We start from the raw sequence: 19,316 nt of genomic DNA on the forward strand, positions 1-19,316 counted from the left end.
ATAAACCCAGCAAACCAGTAAGATTACTTCAACAAAATAAATAATGAGACAGCAAGGAAAGAAATAGGATACAGTAGTCCCCAAAACAAAGTAAATACTTATTTCACTTTTGAATGTGGAGGAAAAAAAATAATAAAAGTGCAAGAAAAGGGATATTGTGACAGGAGAAACAGAGATATAATTCAAAGAGCTTAACACGTTCAAGACATGGCTGAGCGTGAGATGAAGGGAATATACATAAATCATCTTACTAAAAGAAGGGGTATTTGAAAAATCAAGCCCAGCATCGACAGTTTTAATTAACTGATGAAACCCCCCAAACTCTGCCAGAATACCTCAAATTTCTATCTTTAATACACAGACCCAAGCTACTGCACTACTGACAAAGCAGTACTGTGTGAAACTTCAGAATTTTAAAGATAACAATAAATTAAGCAACAGAGGTAAACGAAGAATTGGATAAAACACAAAATAAATAAATCATGCCAGACCAACCAGATGTGTCTCTTTATTAAAAATAGCTAGTTTTCTAGCCAAGAAAAATGAGTAGCTCTAAACCGTCTGGATTTCAGTGAAGGATTTGACAGTGCCATAGGAAGTTAGCTACAACAGGAGACGCGGGGAGCAAGGAGGAACTGGCAGAGACGGAGAAACCTGCAGCTTGCCTGGGAGCACTGGGTTATGAGGAGAGCCCATGGAGCTGTCAACTGAACGTTTTTGGATATTTTCATTACCAAAACCAGAAGGGTGCAGAAGAAGGCTGGTATGAGCTGCCAGAGAAACCGGATCACAGTTAATTGTGCAAAGCGCAAGGGACCAGCAAGGGTTTCTGCTCACAGACGGTCAGCTGGCATGACAGGTCCACACCTACTGTATGACCACATACTGCTACGATCCACCAAGGAGATACCGACACAAAAAAAAGGCAATTTCAACCATATGACTACACGGCAAAATATTCCCAGTGGAAGGCAAGAAAGATAATTACACTATATAAGGCAGTTAACGAAGCCTTACCTTGGCGTACAATGTACAATGCTGGTTACCCAATTATGAAATGGATGAAAAAATGAAAGAGTAGAGTATTACCAGTATGATCAAGGACGTCCAGCTGTTTTAGGAGAGCAGGCTAGGACAGCCTAACTGGCTCAACCTCACAAGGGGAGGACGAGGAGGGAAAACCCCATGTAAGTGCATTGGGAACCAGGCCTCACGGCGGCGGTGCAGTTTCTGAAGGTAAAGGAGAGAGCTGTCACGAGGGCAGATGCGTGCAAACCAGCCATGAATACATCTGGGCTGGAGTAAGACCAAGGTTTCTAACCATCAGAGCTATCAAGTTCCAGAAATATCTTTCAGTGCAGTGGTTTATGGGAAGATAATGTAAAATATGGCTGAGGAGTGGAGTCGGGGACCCAGAGAGGTCCACCTCTCTAGTCCCACACAGCACAGCTCCTGCCTGCCCTCACAGGAGGCAGGGGAGCTACGCTCGGACACTGAAAGGGTGAAAACCCCGGCTCCCGCGGAGCCACTGACAGAACAAACCGGACTGTAACACAGGCCAAATCCTCACTCGCCGGGTCCAGGCAAATCCTGCACTCCGGGCATCTTCAGAAGTCCCTGAGCTAATGAGAGCTCCTTGTGGCTCGTGCTCCCCCCAAGACTACGTGGCTTTGGGGCTGCTGCGAACACGGTCGCGATCAGCACTTTAAAAGCACAGACTATTGACAAGGAAATCCAAGTTAGGAGTATGTAGGACAGTATTTACTGCTAGGGAGGTTCTCCTGTGCTTGTATCATTCCCCCTTTGTCCTAAGCCAAAGAGCTGGATGGACGCACATAGGGACCAGGAGGCACTTCTATACCACCCACCGCAGCATGGTACAGGAGCCTACTCTGAGGGGGCAGATAAATCCATAAGGTCAAGCTCTGTCGAGGAGACACTTCTGGCTCCTAAAAGCGGCAGGTCTGCACCAGTGCAGCGCTGCACGAGGCCTCCTCAGCTCCTTCTCCCAGCAGGGAGGGCTCCTCAGCTCGGCTGCAGCATCCTGCTGCTGCGCAAAGGCGGTTTCTGCTCGAGAAGCGGCTTGAGTCACGCTCGCGGACTCTCTGTCCCCTCGTTCCCTGCCCAGGGTATGACAGGCCAGCTGCACGCCCTCTCCTAACGGGGTCTGGTTTAACCTTCTCTCCAAAAACTGAGGAAATTACTAGTCTGGGACTCTAAGCTGAGATTTGTGTAAAACATACCAGCTGGGTATGCTGCTATCAAGTTCACTCTGGAATTAAAAATAGCAAGAGAAATTTCACATGGAAGATTAAGTGCGTTAGTAGATCATATAACCTCGCTCCAGACCAAGCCACGCTGTAAACAATTTTCAGTCCTCAGCATAAAACATACAGGCAGTGCCATCAAAACATTTAGTTATGCGAAGATCAACATCTATGGCACTCCAGGTTACAAGCACATTTTCTTGAAAAATGAATGGCAGCCTCACAAAATAAAACTACGACGACAATAACATTTCTTGTGCTTTAAATCTCTGAGTGTCTTGCCACTAAGCACAAGACCTAACATATCAAGCTAACAGGCTTGACATTTAATAAGCCAAGTTTATTTCTAGAAAGTGAGCTGGAAATTAAATCTCATGGTTGCAGTTGGCACACTGTGCAGAAGAGGAATCTTACGATGACTGCATTTCATTTTTGCCCTATAGCTTTCATCCTTCTAATCGGTATATTTAAGTGCACTTAATCACTTAAGCATTGAATCTACTGCAGTGATAAATCTCTGTGGTTTAGACTCCACAATAATAAATCTTTGTCTTCTCACAGCAGCTGGCGAGTTTTGATTTGGACTTTGAATTTAGGTTCTTTCCTCAGGCTTAACAGTAACAACTTGTTTGTTCTGTCTGCTGAAAGCATGACATTAACTCTTGTCTTTAAATGCATTATCGCTGCTTAAGCTTAGTGTTCTCAGTGTTCATATTGGTTGCCCTTCTGCAGTGCCCAACTAAGAAACACAAAAAAAATCCAATTAGCCTGTGCTGGGATTTTACAAAGCAACTTCCACTCATTAGTATTTACACAGCATCACTGGTCCACATGACACTTCACAGACACGAGGACGAGCTGCAGTTTATAATACAATCTTTCAATAGATGCCTCCAGTGCCACAAAGAGCTAATTTAAAAACAGGTGGAAGGGGCCTTCAGACACCCCCTTTAACAGCCAACGGAGGAGCAACATCCCCGCAAGCACCTCACAGTCTGGCCACAGGACCAAGCTAGGTTTTATCTTAAATTCTTTAACAAATGCCCTAAATACGTTCCTGAAGTAGCACCAGTAAAAAAGGTAAAACTTAGATGCGACCATCAAATTACAAGAGGGAAAACTGCCTTTGGACTGAGAGACCGGGGACTCCATCCCCAGTTTTGCTACAGGCTTCCTGCAGTACCCTGGTAAACTATTTATGCCCCAGTCGTGAAGAATTCATGCCCGTTAATTACCTTTGCAGTAAACCCCTGGACCTATGCTTGCCGAAGAAATCATGCCATTACAGATTTGCAGGATCGGGGCCTCATTTCCCTGTGCCTTGGTTCTCCCCGTACAGTGTAACATAACTCTCAGTTGCATTCAACATACCAACAGATGTCTGGAGTAGGGGCTTCTTTTGTTAAAGATAAAGTATCTTCTTAAACAACTAGCCGTGTTATAAAAAAGCTGAATCCTGACTTGTGGCTGCTGCACCAAAGACACTATGTTCTTCATTTTTTGACGGTGATGTTCATTTCTGTAGATGTAAGTCTAGAAGATTCAACTGCTCGGTCATCCAAAGTAAGTCACCACTTAGGTGGTTTTATTTGCTTTACCACTTGCCAACAGGACAAACAACTCTCCCTTAAGCGCAGAGCTTGCCAGCTGACCGAGCTGTGCACAGAAACCCTGGCCTGGGCGGGGACGGTGGTCTGGCACGTGCACAGCAGTCCTGGCACATACAGGAACTATCGGAGCCTCCGTGCTTGCACAACGTACCTGCACGCTGCCAGCGATTGCTTCCAGCTGGGTGCTGGGTTTTTTTAATCTCAACATGACAGTGTTTTCACTAGTCAGCTCTTCTGTTTATCACGGGCCATTAGATTTTGCTCCCATTCCCCGTCTATTGAGCTTGGCAATCCTCATCACGCTGACGGTCTTAATACCACCATAGCCAAAGCTGCAAAGCCATAGCATCGCTTGCCATAGCAGTTGGGTCCAAACACACACATCTTCAAAAATCTCCTTTAAAAACATACCTTGCATGTGAATTCCTCTGGATTCAGCTTGCAGCCACCCATCTTTGTAAGATTTGTCTCCCCTATATTAAAGGCTACTTTAGTACCTGCTATTTTCTTCCCACCATATAGTTTACAGTGTAAGCAACCACCTCTCAATTCCTTGTTTCTATTAAAGTGAGGGCATTGCACGCAGCATGTCTCACAGCCAGGCTGCTTCTTCAGACCGCAGCTGATTTGGCCGCAGTTCTGCCAAATATAACACATGCATTTTAACTCCAAATATTTAGGAAGCTCACTACATGTTTGTCAACTAGATTAAAGCCCTTGCTCCTCCCTAGCTACCATCGAGTTGCTTCTGTAGCTTCCCTGTGATTAGATAAACAGTTTGAACTTCCTTACGCTAGCAATGTGTTTTTGCTGGACTCTGCATAGTTCCTCTCAGAGATGCTGCAGTCTCCAGAATCCATTTTAAAACACAGGCATACCATTCCCCCCCAAATCCCGGTTTTATCCAACATCATCTTCCTAATTTCCGCTAGGCGTTGCTCTCAAGGCAGGCATCACGTCTTTCTGTCTTTCACTTAATGTAGAGCTTTACCACCGAATCAGGCATTTTTCTCTCTGTTTTCAGTCCTTTAGGCGCTGACACCACTTAGCACTTCCTGTGTCTTTCACAAATGCAAATTTATGATCTAGATTTTTGCATTTGCTTTGTCTACAAAATAACCACCAAAAAAAATCTATTTTAAACTTTTCCTTTAATTTAGAATCGTACTATTTTCCCAGCTGCTCAGACAATTAGGACCTACGACCTCTGTGAACAACAGAGCTTATGTTCTTTTGGGCTAAATTTATCCAGGCACTCAGCGGACGCTTTGGGAAAATCCCACGACATATATGCAGTTTTAGGAGCACTTCTGAAGATTTTCATCAGCACACGAAGGACATTAGACTTCAGTTAGAAGCTGGCAGTACAACCCCATGGTTGCGTATCAGTCAGTGTTACAGTAAGCTCACTCAAGATTTTATCAAATAAGATTTTGAAGGCTCTGGCTTACACATTTCCCCTGAAATACTGGCTGCAAATCTTCTAGAGCTTTTGTAATATGAAAGTCAATTTCTTAAATAAGTGTTTTCTGAAAACCCTGCATTTGCTACAAACTTCAGTCAGTTTCCTGCATTTGATGCTGACTGAAAAATTAAGCTCAATCAAAAAATCAAACTTGTGAAGAAATGCCAAAATTTGTAGAAAACAAGTATCATTGTACGCTGCATCCATCGGGAACTGATTTAACAAGTTTTGTTAGGGCTTTTCCCCCCACAAGAATCCCAGGTTTCATCTATAAAGACTTTTGTCAAAAATAACACACTACTTTCATGCACATCATATTCTTTCCCATAAAAATTAAAGGCAGAGTTTCCAAGCATACCATGCTGAAAATACACGTGCTTAAAACCGTTAAAATGTGTTTTTTAATAACCTCTTGAATATTAGCCTACGTTCAGGTAACAACCAATTTTTTGCAAAACCCAGAAAGGCAGACCAAAGGAACCTCTAACATCCAAACCCTGTCTGGAGGCTCAGCAGCCACTACAAATGCTTCAACTGAAGATGGAGGTTAACAGTAAACAAAACACTGTTTACTTTAATTACATTAGGAATGCAGAAAAATAAGATCAGTATTTAGGAAATACTTCATTTACATTCTGAGAAACACAAACTGACTTGGGGTCCATGGGCAAACTATCTATATGTAACTGATATGGTTTATTCTGTGAAATCCATATGCAGAATTAATGCTGACCTTGCCAGAAGTGGCCATGTATTCAAAATTTTACTTTCAACAGTCTAATTCATATAGAAAAAAAGCCCTCAGCACCGCACTTGCAGGGAGTTACGAGTTTCTCCATCTCCTTTTGGTGGCATAGGCATTTTGCTCGAGATTTTCCATGGTCACATCACCATACTCACTTCTGTAGTTCACACAGCGGATGCTTATGGGGAAACCCCTCACAACGATGGCAGATGACTTTGAAAGAAGGCCAAGCAACTACCAGCAAGTCTGCGAACGTAACAATAACTGTCCTTCAGGTCTTCCCAAAAGAAAGAAGCTGTTCACTTGTTTTTAATCCATTTGAAATTCCCTGACCTTCATCAGGTTAATGTTTTCCAACCCTCATGATTACCTTCCCGGGCTTAAATTTATGAAGGGGAACAATACCTCCTGACCATGCTGTCAAGATGCTATCACAACAAACACACCGTGACACGCACGGTGGCTAAGGTGACCGAGCACACCAGGCAGGCACTGGCAGCCCCAGCACCAGAGCCCGCAGCCATGGTCCCTGGCCCTGGGAGGACAAACCCACGGCTAACAAAAAAACTTCTGCCCTAAGGGTAGTTTATCACCGTAGATCTGCGCACACGCAGCTCCAGATGGCCAAATATCACCAGCAGGAAAAAAGTGACCATTAGTTAAATTTTAATAACAGGTGAATGTTTTCTGCTGCTACTTGAATTTGAGACCACGGGAATGAAAAGGTACTTATTTCTCACACTGCAACCTACTGGAGCGCATTGCACTGGTGCCGAGCATGTATCTGCAAGGTCAGGAAGCCCAGAAAGGGAAGATCAGAAAGATGAGATGAGCTTCATTGACAGCAACCACCACCCTAAGACAGCAACCACCACCCTAAGGCAGCATAGCCTAAACCTGAGAGGGGTGCTCCCTCTCTTAATCTCCCGCAGTATTTCTGCTTATAGAATCACACCCAGCTTTCTTGCATGGTTAAATACTGGATATTTTTTGTAAAATAAGGGTTCAGGAGTAGTCCAAGTGCTTTATTTATCGAAGCCTGTGCAATGCACACATCAGTGAATGCATTTGAGGTAGACCAGATCACCGTAGCATCTGGCTGCCTAAAAATCTCTCCGTTTTGTGTCCTCAGAAAGACCCTTGGATGAAGAGAAAGTGTTGTTATCCTAATTTTACAAGGAACAGAGGAGACACTTTGAACACGTCTGCTCTGTCCTCCTGCCCATGCATGCACAAACCCTGACTGTGAGTGAGTAATCTGGTGTTGGCCAGTGCTGCAAGCGCTGCTGCACACCAGCCTCTTTCTTCCCCTCTCCAGATGGCTGGCACCGTGTGCGGCGTTTCAGGCTCCGGGCTCTAAGAGAAGCCTATTACATGGTCACAAATCCCACATTAATTACAATTCTAGGTAATTATTTCAGTAGGAACGTCAGAATAATAATAAAAAAATCATAATGAAGAACACCACCGCGTTCCCCAGAAGACAACTTTGTCACAACCACCAGCTCCTCACCAAGGTGACGTGGTCTTCCTCCTCCAGCTGTGGTGGTTCTCCCGGGCTCACTGACCTCGGGGGCCCGGCAGGACAACGTTGCTTACTGTCTTTCACACTGTAGGTTTCTAACCCTCCCTCCTCTAGATGTTCCACTGGTAACAGTATGGGGCTTTGCTGCAGTGCAGCTGAGGTGGGATGTCCCACAGAAAGCTAGTAATACGCTGCAGACACTGACAGAGCTAGACTCAACCCAGAGTTCATACCCATGTATTTATTATTCACACTTTTAGGAAACCAGGTTTTCTGATTTCCCTGCCCTCAGCAACCCAAAGGTTTCCTCCTGTCTGCCTCGTCACAAGCCAGTTGCACTTAATGCTCTGGTTATTAAATCCGCCTTTCTGTTTCACTTTGAAAGAATTAGTAAAATCATCAGAAACCATTTAATTTCTGGGACTTTCTCCTTCTTAGGATATGACTAGAAAGCCAAACTGTTGTCAGGAAAAACAAGAAGGGTTGTACATTTTTAGAAGAGGTGTGTCTTAGTTCAGATTAATGTGGCATTCAGAAACTGTGCAAGTGCCGACATGGGAGGAAAATACAGCGTGTTATATAAAATAATCATGTTTAGTCCAATTATTTTGGAGTAAGATGATAACATCCGCTTCCTCAACTACTGATTCTGTATTTAATATTTTAGCCTGGCATATTACATCTCCTCTCTTGCTTCCTGGCTAATGGTATGATACAGTTATGATAGTCCAAACACTTATTCATAAAGGATTTTATTATTTGATTTGTACATCAAGCTTCAATAAAATGCAAAAAACCATGAAACACCACAATAAGATTTAACATGAATAGTTTTAGATGACAGACTAGATTTCCCTTTGATTACACCACAGTAACCTACTCTGCTGAGGATACTGAAATTACACTTGGCCCAAACTGCGGGGACTTTCAAGCCTGGAAGCCCAATGAAACACACAGAATGACTGACTTGCACTACCAGAGCTACCGAGTGCTCGGGGCGTGCACATCTGTACAACATCAAAAGAGGGGAAAAAAAGGCTCCATACTTCGTCTTAATAAAACTTACAGCTAGAACTGACCACTGGACTATTTGGTGAAACCATCCGTAATTACTCTGACGGCCGCTGTTGCACAGCCCACGGCCCGAGTCCTCGCCGAAAACCGATTTAAGGCTCTATGAACACCAGCGACTCGTATTTCGCCATCTGATTTGAAGACTTTCAGACATGTGAAACCCAAAGGTTCCTTTAGCAGCTGATCCACGGTTTGTTAAAAATGAATGCCTGATTATGACTAAATTGAGTTTGCCCTGTGCTTCCAGTCATCAGTTCTTATTATTCTTTTCGTAATCAAAAGGCCATTTTTTCCTTCCCCATGACAATAGCTCTTTACTGTAACCTAGTCACCTCCCAAGCAGAATCTCTTACTCCGATGCTTCTCTCCAGCCCTTAAATAATTTTTCCACTATCTTCTCCAGCTTTGCAACTTCCTTTTAAAAATATTGACATCAGGCATGGAAAAACAAAATCACACACCAGCAGGAAGCACCAGTCCCTCTGGCAGGTACTCTCCCTTACATGCCACGCTAGTCCCTCATGGCACAGCAGCCCACTGTGGACTCGGGTTAAGATGTTTGATCTAAATATCTAAAACCTTTTTAAATCACTATTTCGTGAGGTGCAAATCCTACCTGAGGAACTGCATTTCTCTTACTGGCTGTCTAAGCCTGCATCAGGTGGTACTGAAAACCAGTTTGTTTGACCTTAACTCACCAACAGATCCAGCTTGTTCTCGGAAAATGCCTAGTCATTGGTTTTAATCACCTTATGATTTCTTTACGTCATGCAGAAGTTTTAGTAGCAACGTTTATACTTCTATTTTCACTGAGATCCATTTGATTAGAATCACATCTGGGGCCAGTTGCTGTGGTACTTTATGAGCAACCTTAACCCACTGACAGTATCCTACTGTGATCAGTTGGGGGAAAAAAAATCCACAGTAAATCAGATGGTTTTTAATCCATTCACAAAAGCTTTGAAAAACAAAACAAAACAACACCCTCATGCTATTGCCAGTGCTGATTTTTTAATAAACCCCATTTAGGAACAGATGATGCATAAAGGCCATATTGTACCTATTGCTCTTCCCTGGCAACTCATTTTCATCACTCCCTTTGGGATTTACTGGTAATTTCTTCAGTCTTTTTAACCCTCTCAATGCTTTAAAACACACAGGTGTGAAAATCTCTCCGATTTGCAGATTTCATACTGTCATTTTACTTACATTGTGGGACATTTCAATGAAAACCAAGATGACTCAGCTGAAGACAGCTGGAGTAACATTTCAAATGAGAAAGTGCATCAAGAATTAGCTCGTTCAAACTCAGGAAAAAAATCAGAGGGGTTTGATTAGGTCTCAGATGGACGTCTGCCATTTTTTTCCAACAGTGAAAATGATCCTAAAAAGCCTTCTGACATTGTTGCTTGACAACCACGGCCTGCTATGTTTACCTGGGACTTATGTATTACATATATTGTTAAGAATCAAGCAACAGGAATTACATCCTGTTCTCATCAGTGTGCAGCAATGTCAAAAGGATCAGGATACTTGTTCAAAGACGTATTGAGAAAGTTTGACCAAAATTTTATTTAAAAGCTGTTTGTAATTGTGTTTACTGTCTACGCTTGAAGTGAAAACTGCAGTATGAATCTTTTTTTTTTTTAATTCTTCTTTGATGCTGGATTTGCCAAAGGCTTATCAAATGAGAACAGGCCAGAGAGACGGGTGAAGAGAGCTCAGATAACATTCAGCTTCCCAGCAGCAGGGATGCCGCATGGGTTACACCTCATCTGCCCCCAAAACAAATAGCCTTCTCCAGTGTGCGGGGGGGAGGGGGGGGAATTAAATGATGGTGGTAGATAGGAAGGAAAAATAAGCAATTTCAAGATAAAGACATAACTGCCCAATTCAGACTGGCTAACACTACATAATTTCCTGCTGATTCAGTATGGTAGTGGCATACTGCTTTAGTGAATCTTAACAGTCAAAGCAAAGTCCATCGCAACAGTGATAATCTTCCAGCAAACTTTATCACCATCCAGAAAAATAAGCCAATGTCTAATTTTTATCAGAAACATAATAAAAGTTTTAATCCTGTTAAAAAATTCTTAAGCATAATATAAATTGTACAGGAAAAGATATTAATTCCACTCCATATACTGCCCGAATACAACCGTATTCCCCATAATAACCAGTTCTTTTTTATCCTCCAAAGAAACCAAGAATTTTCCACAAATCTAATTCTCCTTTGGAATCCCTCATACACGCATATGCCACCTGCTCCTAAGAAAGCTCCCAGAAAGAATGAACTGCCCGGCAACTGCAGATGGGTCTGTATTTGCAGACTTACTCAGTCTACATCAAAGATAAGCCTGTTACGGAAATGAATTGAGACCAGGCGCATACGAGATGTAAATCACTTTTGGTTGTTCCTGACTTAGGCTTGTGAAGTGAATAAGCCGCACATTTTTGCTCAAGTCCCTGTTATTCTCAAAAGTACGGGCAAAGCATGACATTGTGGGGGGAAACAGCACTTCCGCTATTCATCATTTATGCAGTAAAACCAGTATAAATAGCTTAAGCCACTACTTGAAGATCAAACGTATAATTCTTTTCTCAAAGAGCCCGCTAGTCAAAAATCAAGTATGTTGACTCCTTTAGTAAAAGTCCAGTGTGGAATACAACTCCAGGGAACAGCAAGCTTCAGCTAGGGCACAGTTTGCCCTATAATCCTAAAGTCATCTTGACTTCTTTACCTCTACTCACAGCACAGAAGAGGAGACAGAGAAGCTCCTCCAGTGCCACCACAGCCCTCACACCCGAGCAGGGAGAAGTAGGGACGCTGGCACAAGGACCAAGCATCCCTCAGGTAGCTCGCTCCAGCAGGCAAAGCAAGCAGGAGAGTGACACGCCACCAGCAGATCATCTCCCTGCACACCACAAAGCACCCTCGGGGTGACGCTGGGATTTCTACAGCCTGTTCCTGCTGCAGCACGACTCCCTTAAGGCTCCCAGCTCCCGGAGGAAACTCTCAGCTGAGCTCTCCGCGTACCTTCAAGCCCTCCCTTGGCTTAGCTGGACCAAGCCAAGAGTCGCTCCTAGGTTAACACCGCTCACCCCAACCCCTTACAAAATCCCGCCTCGGCTTGCCTCCCACCACCCCGGGATAAGCCCTAGACGGGAGGGAGCGTTTCGGGGAAGGGACACCGCCGCCACACACACACACACACACCCCGGCCTTAACGGGACGGGACACTCGAGTGCCTCCGCGCCTCACCGCGGGTTTTACGCACATCGCGGAGCGGGGGGGTACGCGCTGCCTGGCCAGCCGGCATCCGAGGGGGCAGCGGCGGTGCTCTCGCCCGCGGGCAGCCCCGCCGTCCCCTTCCCCTTCCCCCGGGGGGCGGCGGAGCCGCCCCCCGGGGGAAGGGGAAGGGGACGGCGGGGCTGCCCGCGGGGGTAAGAGCAGGGAGGGGATGATCGCAGCCTACCTGTGGTTAAATTGTCATTGATCTTCAGGGGCACCCTTAAGATGTAGACCAGGAAGAGCATGATGAAGAACCACAGCGTCCAGAGATAAGTCCAGGACCAGACGATACAAGACTTCAGCTGCTCTAAAAAACCCGTCCCAGCTTCAGCCATGTTTTTGGAGGAGGGAAAAAAAAGGGGGGGGGGAAGAAGAAAAAGCAAAAAAAAAACCCCACAACAACCCTGCTCTCTGCTGCCACAACCTCTCAGCGTGTATTTGTGGGATGATTCACGCCTCCCCGACTCGGCTCTGGTTCTTCCCCTCCCGCCGCACGCACCGCCCGGCGCGGGGCGCGGCCCGGCCCCGGGGCGCTGCGGGTCCCCCCGGGGCGCTGCCGGTTCTCCCCCGCCCTCGCCTCGCCGTGTCCGCAGCGTTCCGAGACGGCCCACGCCGAGGGTTGGCCCGCTAAAATGGACTCCTCCGAGCTCCCCTCGCCGCTCCGGCTGAGCGGGTGGGTTTGTAGGCAAAGCCACCTCGGTAGCGACTCGCCTCCCCCCCGGCCTCGAGGGGCGGGGAAGGGAGAGCGGAGCCCAGAAATCGCGTCCGGCGGTCCTCAAGCCCGGGGGACAGACACACAGACACAGACACAGACACACGTGCTGCGGTGGCAGCTCCGGACCTGCCCGCAGCCCCGCTCGGCTCCCCGGCCGAACGCCGCTGCCGGCGCTGGCGGCAGCTGCATGATGAAATGCGGGGAAACAGCGAGAGGCTGCGGAGAAGAAGGGGAAAAAATAAAAAAGGAAGACAGAAAACAAACAAACAAAAAAAGCCGTGCAACTTTTTTGACGTCTTTGCGATTTTGAAGAAGAATTTCAGGCGGTATTTTCACCATGCAGCAGGACTTTTAAGCCTAAAAATCGCTCACGGAGGATGGGGTTTTTTTTGCAGTTTACTTGGCTAAGCGTCTTGCTAGGATAATATCACAGGCGTAAGACTACAATTCTGCTTGTGCGTATTTGTGTGTACAATGCCCAGCAGAGTCCTGAACTGTAAAACTCCCTCCCCCCCTTGGAAGATACTATATGGCATGAGAAACAGCGTGTCGTATTAAAACAGCGTCGATAACGCGTAATCGTCAAGTCACAAAATTGTACTTTTGTGAAAAGCATTCTTCTTCTTCCGTGACTCTCTCGATGAGGTATTTCTTAATGAAACAAGATTTGTCAACAGAATGTGACAAAAAAGCAGAGGCCAGTTAACGCGACTGATCTCTGCTTTTTTGCATGTTACACGAGTTACGTACATTTGAGCAGACATCCACTATACATTGCGGTTTGTTTGGATCTCTCTCCTTCTGTGTTTCCACAATCTGTTTGGAGTGGGATAATACTTTCCAGCATCTTAAGAAACAGGTAGTATTTCTTAAGCAGTACCAAAAGAACAAAAAAATCCTGGAGAATTTTTCCAGCTGGTAATAGCCACCCTGTCCTGGGATTTTCTGGTCTGCCAATGAAAAAGTCATCACGGAGAAAAACGTAGTAGCTTTTCCAGAATGTTTACAGTATCTAAAGACATTAAACAAAAATAAATCTGTAGTCATACAAATTGATACCTTCTCGTACAGTAGGAAAAGCACGAAGATTCACAAATTCTTTCTTCCAGGCTATGCTATGGGACTTGAAGCTGGGCGCGGAAACTTGAAGCTGGCTGTGCCTTGCGCAACCGAAGATGGCAGGATCTGCTCATTAAGGGACCGTGGTCCCTATATTGGAATACTGGTGCAAGGATGACAAAAGTTTTTCCTGCTAAAACATCACAAAACTTTTAAAATTAGAATATACAGATGGCCTTTAACTACAAAAAAGCCATTTATAGTTTAATTACATACCAAAGAAAACCACATTTCAAATATTTCAGCTTCCCCTTCCAGTTATAAGGGCAAGAAATACTTAACACGTAAGTCACATCTGAAAAAAGTCAACATTATTCCATCATGCAGTTAATTACAAATCAAAATATTAATCTCATATTCTCTTATGTATTAGTAAAACCCCAAAACACTAAGCAAGTTTTTCACTTTTATAGATTTTCTTCTCCATATTTTACTTTTCAGAATATTACAGCTCATATTATAAAACTAACTGTGATCGACAGACATGGTTTGCGGGGCTTTTTAAAATTTATTTTTATAAGCAACTTCTCCTTTTCATTCTGTTAAGCTGTCTTTGATTGAAAGACTGGAGTGGACTGTGTTGGTTTCTTCAGCCATGCTTCCTTTATATCCCCTGTATTACTAGAAGACCAAAACAGTGTGAACTGTGCCCACTTAAAGCACAGTTATTAATTTTGCGCCTTTCTTCCTTTAAGCACCACTGTTTCTTCTTCCCATGGAATTACAGCAGTTACTAATATTTTGCCGTAATTTGATGCATTTCACTCCTAGATCTCCAACGTTTCTACAGTGAGCATAAAGTATTTAAAAACCAAGCTGCCAACGGAGTCCAGCTCTTCAGGCTCTCAGTAGCACACTCCAATGGACTTCCCATTGGGTGCTACACACAAAAGATAATAATAATAATAATAATAATAATAATAATAATAATAATAATAAAGGAAAGAAAAAGCACGTGTCCAAACCCAAATGTTTGCAAGAGGTGAAGAGCAATTACCCGTTAGGATATCCTGACTCATGACTAGCTTGGTGCACTCATATGACAAATTACATGTCTGTTGTCCCTGTTAAAGAAGCACCTAAGCTGACATTCAGGACAAGTTCACAGCTCAGGCTCTGTTTAACACAAATGATCTCTCCTCTTTTCAGCTCTGTGTGAAAGGAGTGCCAAATATTAACACAAAGCCTTAAAACATGCATTTCACAAGTCAAAGAAGCAAACTGTCAGTACTATGAAGAGACACGATTTTATTAAGTGTCATCTGGCTCTAGGCACTCATTTGCTAAGTCAAGACAAACCAGAATACAGCTGAAGTGATCACTGGACAAAAATCATTTTGAAAAGAGTCTTTTACCTTTCTGCTAAGATTTTCCACTCAATTATCTCACTCGTTTAAGTGTTTTCTCACACAACCTCGCAGTTCCTACCGCAAAATAATACCTATAAGTGCGAACACTACTAATTTGTTTGCCATAAACCGAGTTCAGGATTCCCAGTTTCTCATACGACTGTTGGTGACTTTGCTAAATGAAATCAGGAAGTAGAAGCTATGACAGTTACTAAACTGTCAAGTACAGCGAAGTTACTGGTTTTTTCCAGAAGAAAGAAACGCTCTTGACCTTGGGTCCTGGCAAGTAAGAAAGAATAGATGGGACCACTATGCAGCAAAAGTCTAGTCTGAAAATTCTGCCCCCCTGATCTTTTTATGGGTCAAGATCCAAAGTAGTGGGGTTTTTAATGTTGGGGTTTTTTTTAAATAAACCTTAAAATATCTTCTGTCTGAACATTTCAGAGATCAATAACTTCTTCTAGGCCCACAGTGTACAATCCCCTTGGAGCCCGGCTATAAAATAAGATTGCATCAGGTTTCTTGGCAGCCGAGAGATGGCCAGGCGAGGATGTTCAGAGGACGGGGATGTTTGTCAAGGACGTTCAGAAAGGGCACGAACGAGACCCACATTGGCTCCAGACATCTGTGAGTGCTGGGGAATGTTGTCAGCTTGGTTCAAAGGAGCCTGACATCCCCCTGACCTTCAGCTGATGCCTGGTTAGCAACTGAATCCAGCTAAGCAGTGTTATGCCAACACCTTTTAATCTAGATACCTATTAAACAACAATATATATACGTATGCATGCATGCCTGTATCTACACGTGTATCTATATACACATATACATATGCATATAGTGCACCTATTAAACATATCAGATGCATATTAAACAATATCAGGGATGAACTGGAGATGGCAGTCTAACTGAGATCAGTGATGGTAAGAAACAGCATGCCAATGTGAGTGAAAGCACTGGAGGAGAGTTCATGGGATCCCTTACCCAGCACTTTTCAGACATGCCAAAGTCTGAATAAAATGGCTTAAACACATACGAAAAATCTGTTTTCAGCTAAAGCACATGGTCCTTGGTCACAGCCCAGAGAACTGAAAATATGCTAAGAAAGACTGAAATAAAAATCCATGCTTAATTTACAATTTAATCAATGTATTTTCATTAAAACAAAGATGTTTCAAAAGTATGCAACTACAGACTTCTGAACAGTGTGCCCAGGCTGAAGATTCTGTTCGCCATCTTAAAAGTGAGGTATTACGGTATTGCAGGAATATTCTTCAGCTTAAAGGAAGACAGTAATATTTAAAGATATGTCACCATGTGTCACCATTACTAATGAGGAAAAGTCAAATAAGCATTCACATGCCTCGAGCACCACTTGTCAATAAGCTTAAAAAAATCGTCTTCCTTATTACTTCCAAAGCAGTATGAAGGTGGGAACATGGGGATGAAGCTCTGCCCGTTTTATCGGTTCAGAAAGCAGCGGAGCTGAGTTTGAGGGAGCTGAATCTTCAGATTCCCAGAGATCTGCTTAGACCGAAGGAGGATGGAGAAAACAATGAGAAGGCAAACTCCCCTAAACCCACGGGTTGTCCATGGGCATGGGGACTCTGCCAGAAAACAGGGTGACGTAGAACGTGTCTGGGCAGTTGTAGGGGAGGGAGGAGAGACCGCCTGAAAGTTGTTTTAAGATCTTCACTGACAAGAAAATCAACCAACCAGCTGCCTTAATTGCAAGACAAGTCATGAAAACTGAGTTAGAACTGGCTCAGTTAAGAATCAGAAGTCAATGCAAAGACAGGGCAAAGAAAGGTGTTACCAAATAGTTGGTGCAACTCAGAGCAGTGTTTCACTACTGTCAGGTAGTGTTCGAAATAAATCTTAACCAGAAAAAAACCTGAAACCCCAAAACAAACAAAAAACCAACCCAAACCTGTTTTCTTCTTTTGCTTTTTTGCCTAACAAATGATTTTTCTCCCTAAAAATGAGATGGGAATTCCACCCTGACCATCAGCACACTTAGGTGTCAGTGTGGGGCAGCATGCCCCATCCCAAACACACACTTGCTAAAGCACATTGAATTTTTTTTCTTTTTTTTAAATCCATGGAAATATCCCCCAGTAGCACTTACATATTTTTATGAAGTAGGTCGACACACACATTCATTGAGGCATTTTATGAAGATCCTTTATAAAAATCAGGTGGTGGACCAAGACACATCAGTATTTGTACAAGATGGTATGTGCTTAGGATGCATAAAGGAATCACGCAAGCTGCGAGGCTGGCCCCTGGTCAAAAAAGAGCTCTCAGGAAGTCAGAGTCTGCAGTCTGCATCCACACACGTTCTGTACGTCACGGGAGGCAGACAAGGCTGTGGGAGAAACGGGGAGGCAGAGACAGATGGCGAAAAGCCTGGAGGGAACCAGCGCTGGTTTCTCCCTCCCCCATTTATGCCGAGGAAAAGGACAAGAGCTCCGCTCGCCACATCCCTTCCTTGGGCTGAAGCCAAACAGTAAATCTGCCTTTTTTTTTTTTTAAGGAGATGCATTTGTGGGTGCAGGAGATGGAGAAGACATGGAATTTTCACTGTTCAGGATCTTGTCCTGTTTTTCTTAAGAAAAAAGATGTTGAGAGCAGGCTTTAATTTGCTGAGCATTGATACTGTATTTAATAAACAAACCTTTTTAAGAGAGAAAAAGGTCTCAACTCCTCTCCTCTGAATTCTGCAATTAGCAGAGCATAGTTTACTTTTCCCCTCTCATTTGTCAACACAGCATCTTTACCAGCTACGTATCGGTAGAAACACAGAAATCCACTGACAGTTACATTTTACTTAATCTCCAGAAATTCAGATGAAGGAAATCGAGCAGTCACAGTGCTGGGTCACGTACAGATAATTATTGCTGCTTGAGGCTGGCAACTATGACAGAGGATAAGAACAGCTCTGACTGTAGGCAGGCGGGGATGGAGCAAGCAGCACATCCTCTGCCATGGAAGCAGGTAGCATCCAAATGGCACACAATTTCCTTATATCACAGCTAGATTTGGCTCGTGAGCCAAATCCTGTTAAACCTTTGCAAAATCAAGTACCAAAATATCCTTTTGCCTTGCCTGATGCAATTCTTTCCTCCTTGGCCTGCTTGTCTCACCTTTTCACATCCATCCAGTAATCATTGCTGAGAAAACCTCTCTCTGCAGATCGTGGAGCCCCCATCTTCTTTCCCTCTCCACAGATGAAGGTCTCCATGAGCTCTTGTCTTTAAATTCGGGCTACAGAACAATTGTCTGTCTTACCTGTTAGCTTCATTGTACCCTACTTTCTTCCCTCCTTTGCTCTTCAGTCTGGTTTGCTTGATCTATATTCTTGCTGGTTCACGGCATTCTCTCTTCTGTACCCAGCAGTCGTTCTTCACATCCAAATTCCTTTCTCACAGCATCCTTTCACTCAGTCCATCCCGCCTCCCCTTTTAGTAATGATGCAATCACTATCCAATATTACATTTACCTTACTATATTTAGGTTATAATATTGTGGAAAAAGGAGGAACATATTTTGCTGATGCGTAGTGAGAAAATGTAGCCAATAATCTCTGCCTAAACAGAAAGCCTTGTTGATAACCCTGATGTAGTCCGTTAAGGAGAAAGAGAGTTCTGGAAAGGAAAAACCACGATGGCTGTTTCTTGAGTAAAAGTGGTCTGGCTGCAAAAGTGACATTTCAGAGTAAGCCTGGCCTAAGACTTAAGCTAATCCACTCTCCAAATGCTCATGAAGCAGCAGAATAACCCCACAGGCAGTGTTTCTCACTTCCGAGGTGGCTGGGGAATGCAGCCCTGGTCTATAAAACATTTCTTGTTCAGTTAGCAGGAGCTGACAGACCCTGCAGCCTGTCTCAGGCCCTGTGTGGGCAGGTGATGGGTCCAGGAAAGAGAGAATGAAGCTTGCCACTGGAACAGATACCTAGGTTGCCCAACATCCTAAAACAAAGCTCAGTGTTAATTGTTGGTGCCAACCTCCTACCTTGCGTTGAAGTGGGATGCTCACATTTGTTACCTGAACCATGTTTCAAGAAGAAATTTCATTAATTTCACATTAATTTCAGGCCTTCCTTCCCCTCTTAATATAATCTGAATATTACATTAATATTAATCTGAATAGTTCATA

The 19,316-nt window shown here is 43.9% G+C and overlaps 1 protein-coding gene across 13 annotated transcripts in view; it reads right to left on the minus strand.

Moving 5' to 3' along the window:
* ST7 (suppression of tumorigenicity 7) overlaps positions 1 to 18,612 on the minus strand; it is a 162,591-nt gene extending 143,979 nt beyond the window's left edge. For 2 of the 13 annotated variants that reach the window (XR_012042472.1, XR_012042471.1), the window contains exon 1: positions 12,163 to 12,897. Coding sequence is in view for 6 of the 13 variants with exons in the window: in XM_072861323.1 (XP_072717424.1) it covers positions 12,163 to 12,313 (151 nt within the window). In the remaining 7 variants the exon portion in view is untranslated. Of the gene's footprint in view, positions 1 to 12,162; positions 12,898 to 13,752; positions 13,946 to 18,304; positions 18,423 to 18,449 lie in introns of those variants that run through there. The other 11 variants (XM_072861331.1, XM_072861363.1, XM_072861390.1 and 8 more) reach the window with 11 other exon arrangements.
* Positions 18,613 to 19,316: the final 704 nt, after the last annotated feature.

Source organism: Ciconia boyciana, chromosome 1, assembly GCF_034638445.1.
Source record: "Ciconia boyciana chromosome 1, ASM3463844v1, whole genome shotgun sequence".
Taxonomy (NCBI): Eukaryota; Metazoa; Chordata; class Aves; order Ciconiiformes; family Ciconiidae; genus Ciconia; species Ciconia boyciana.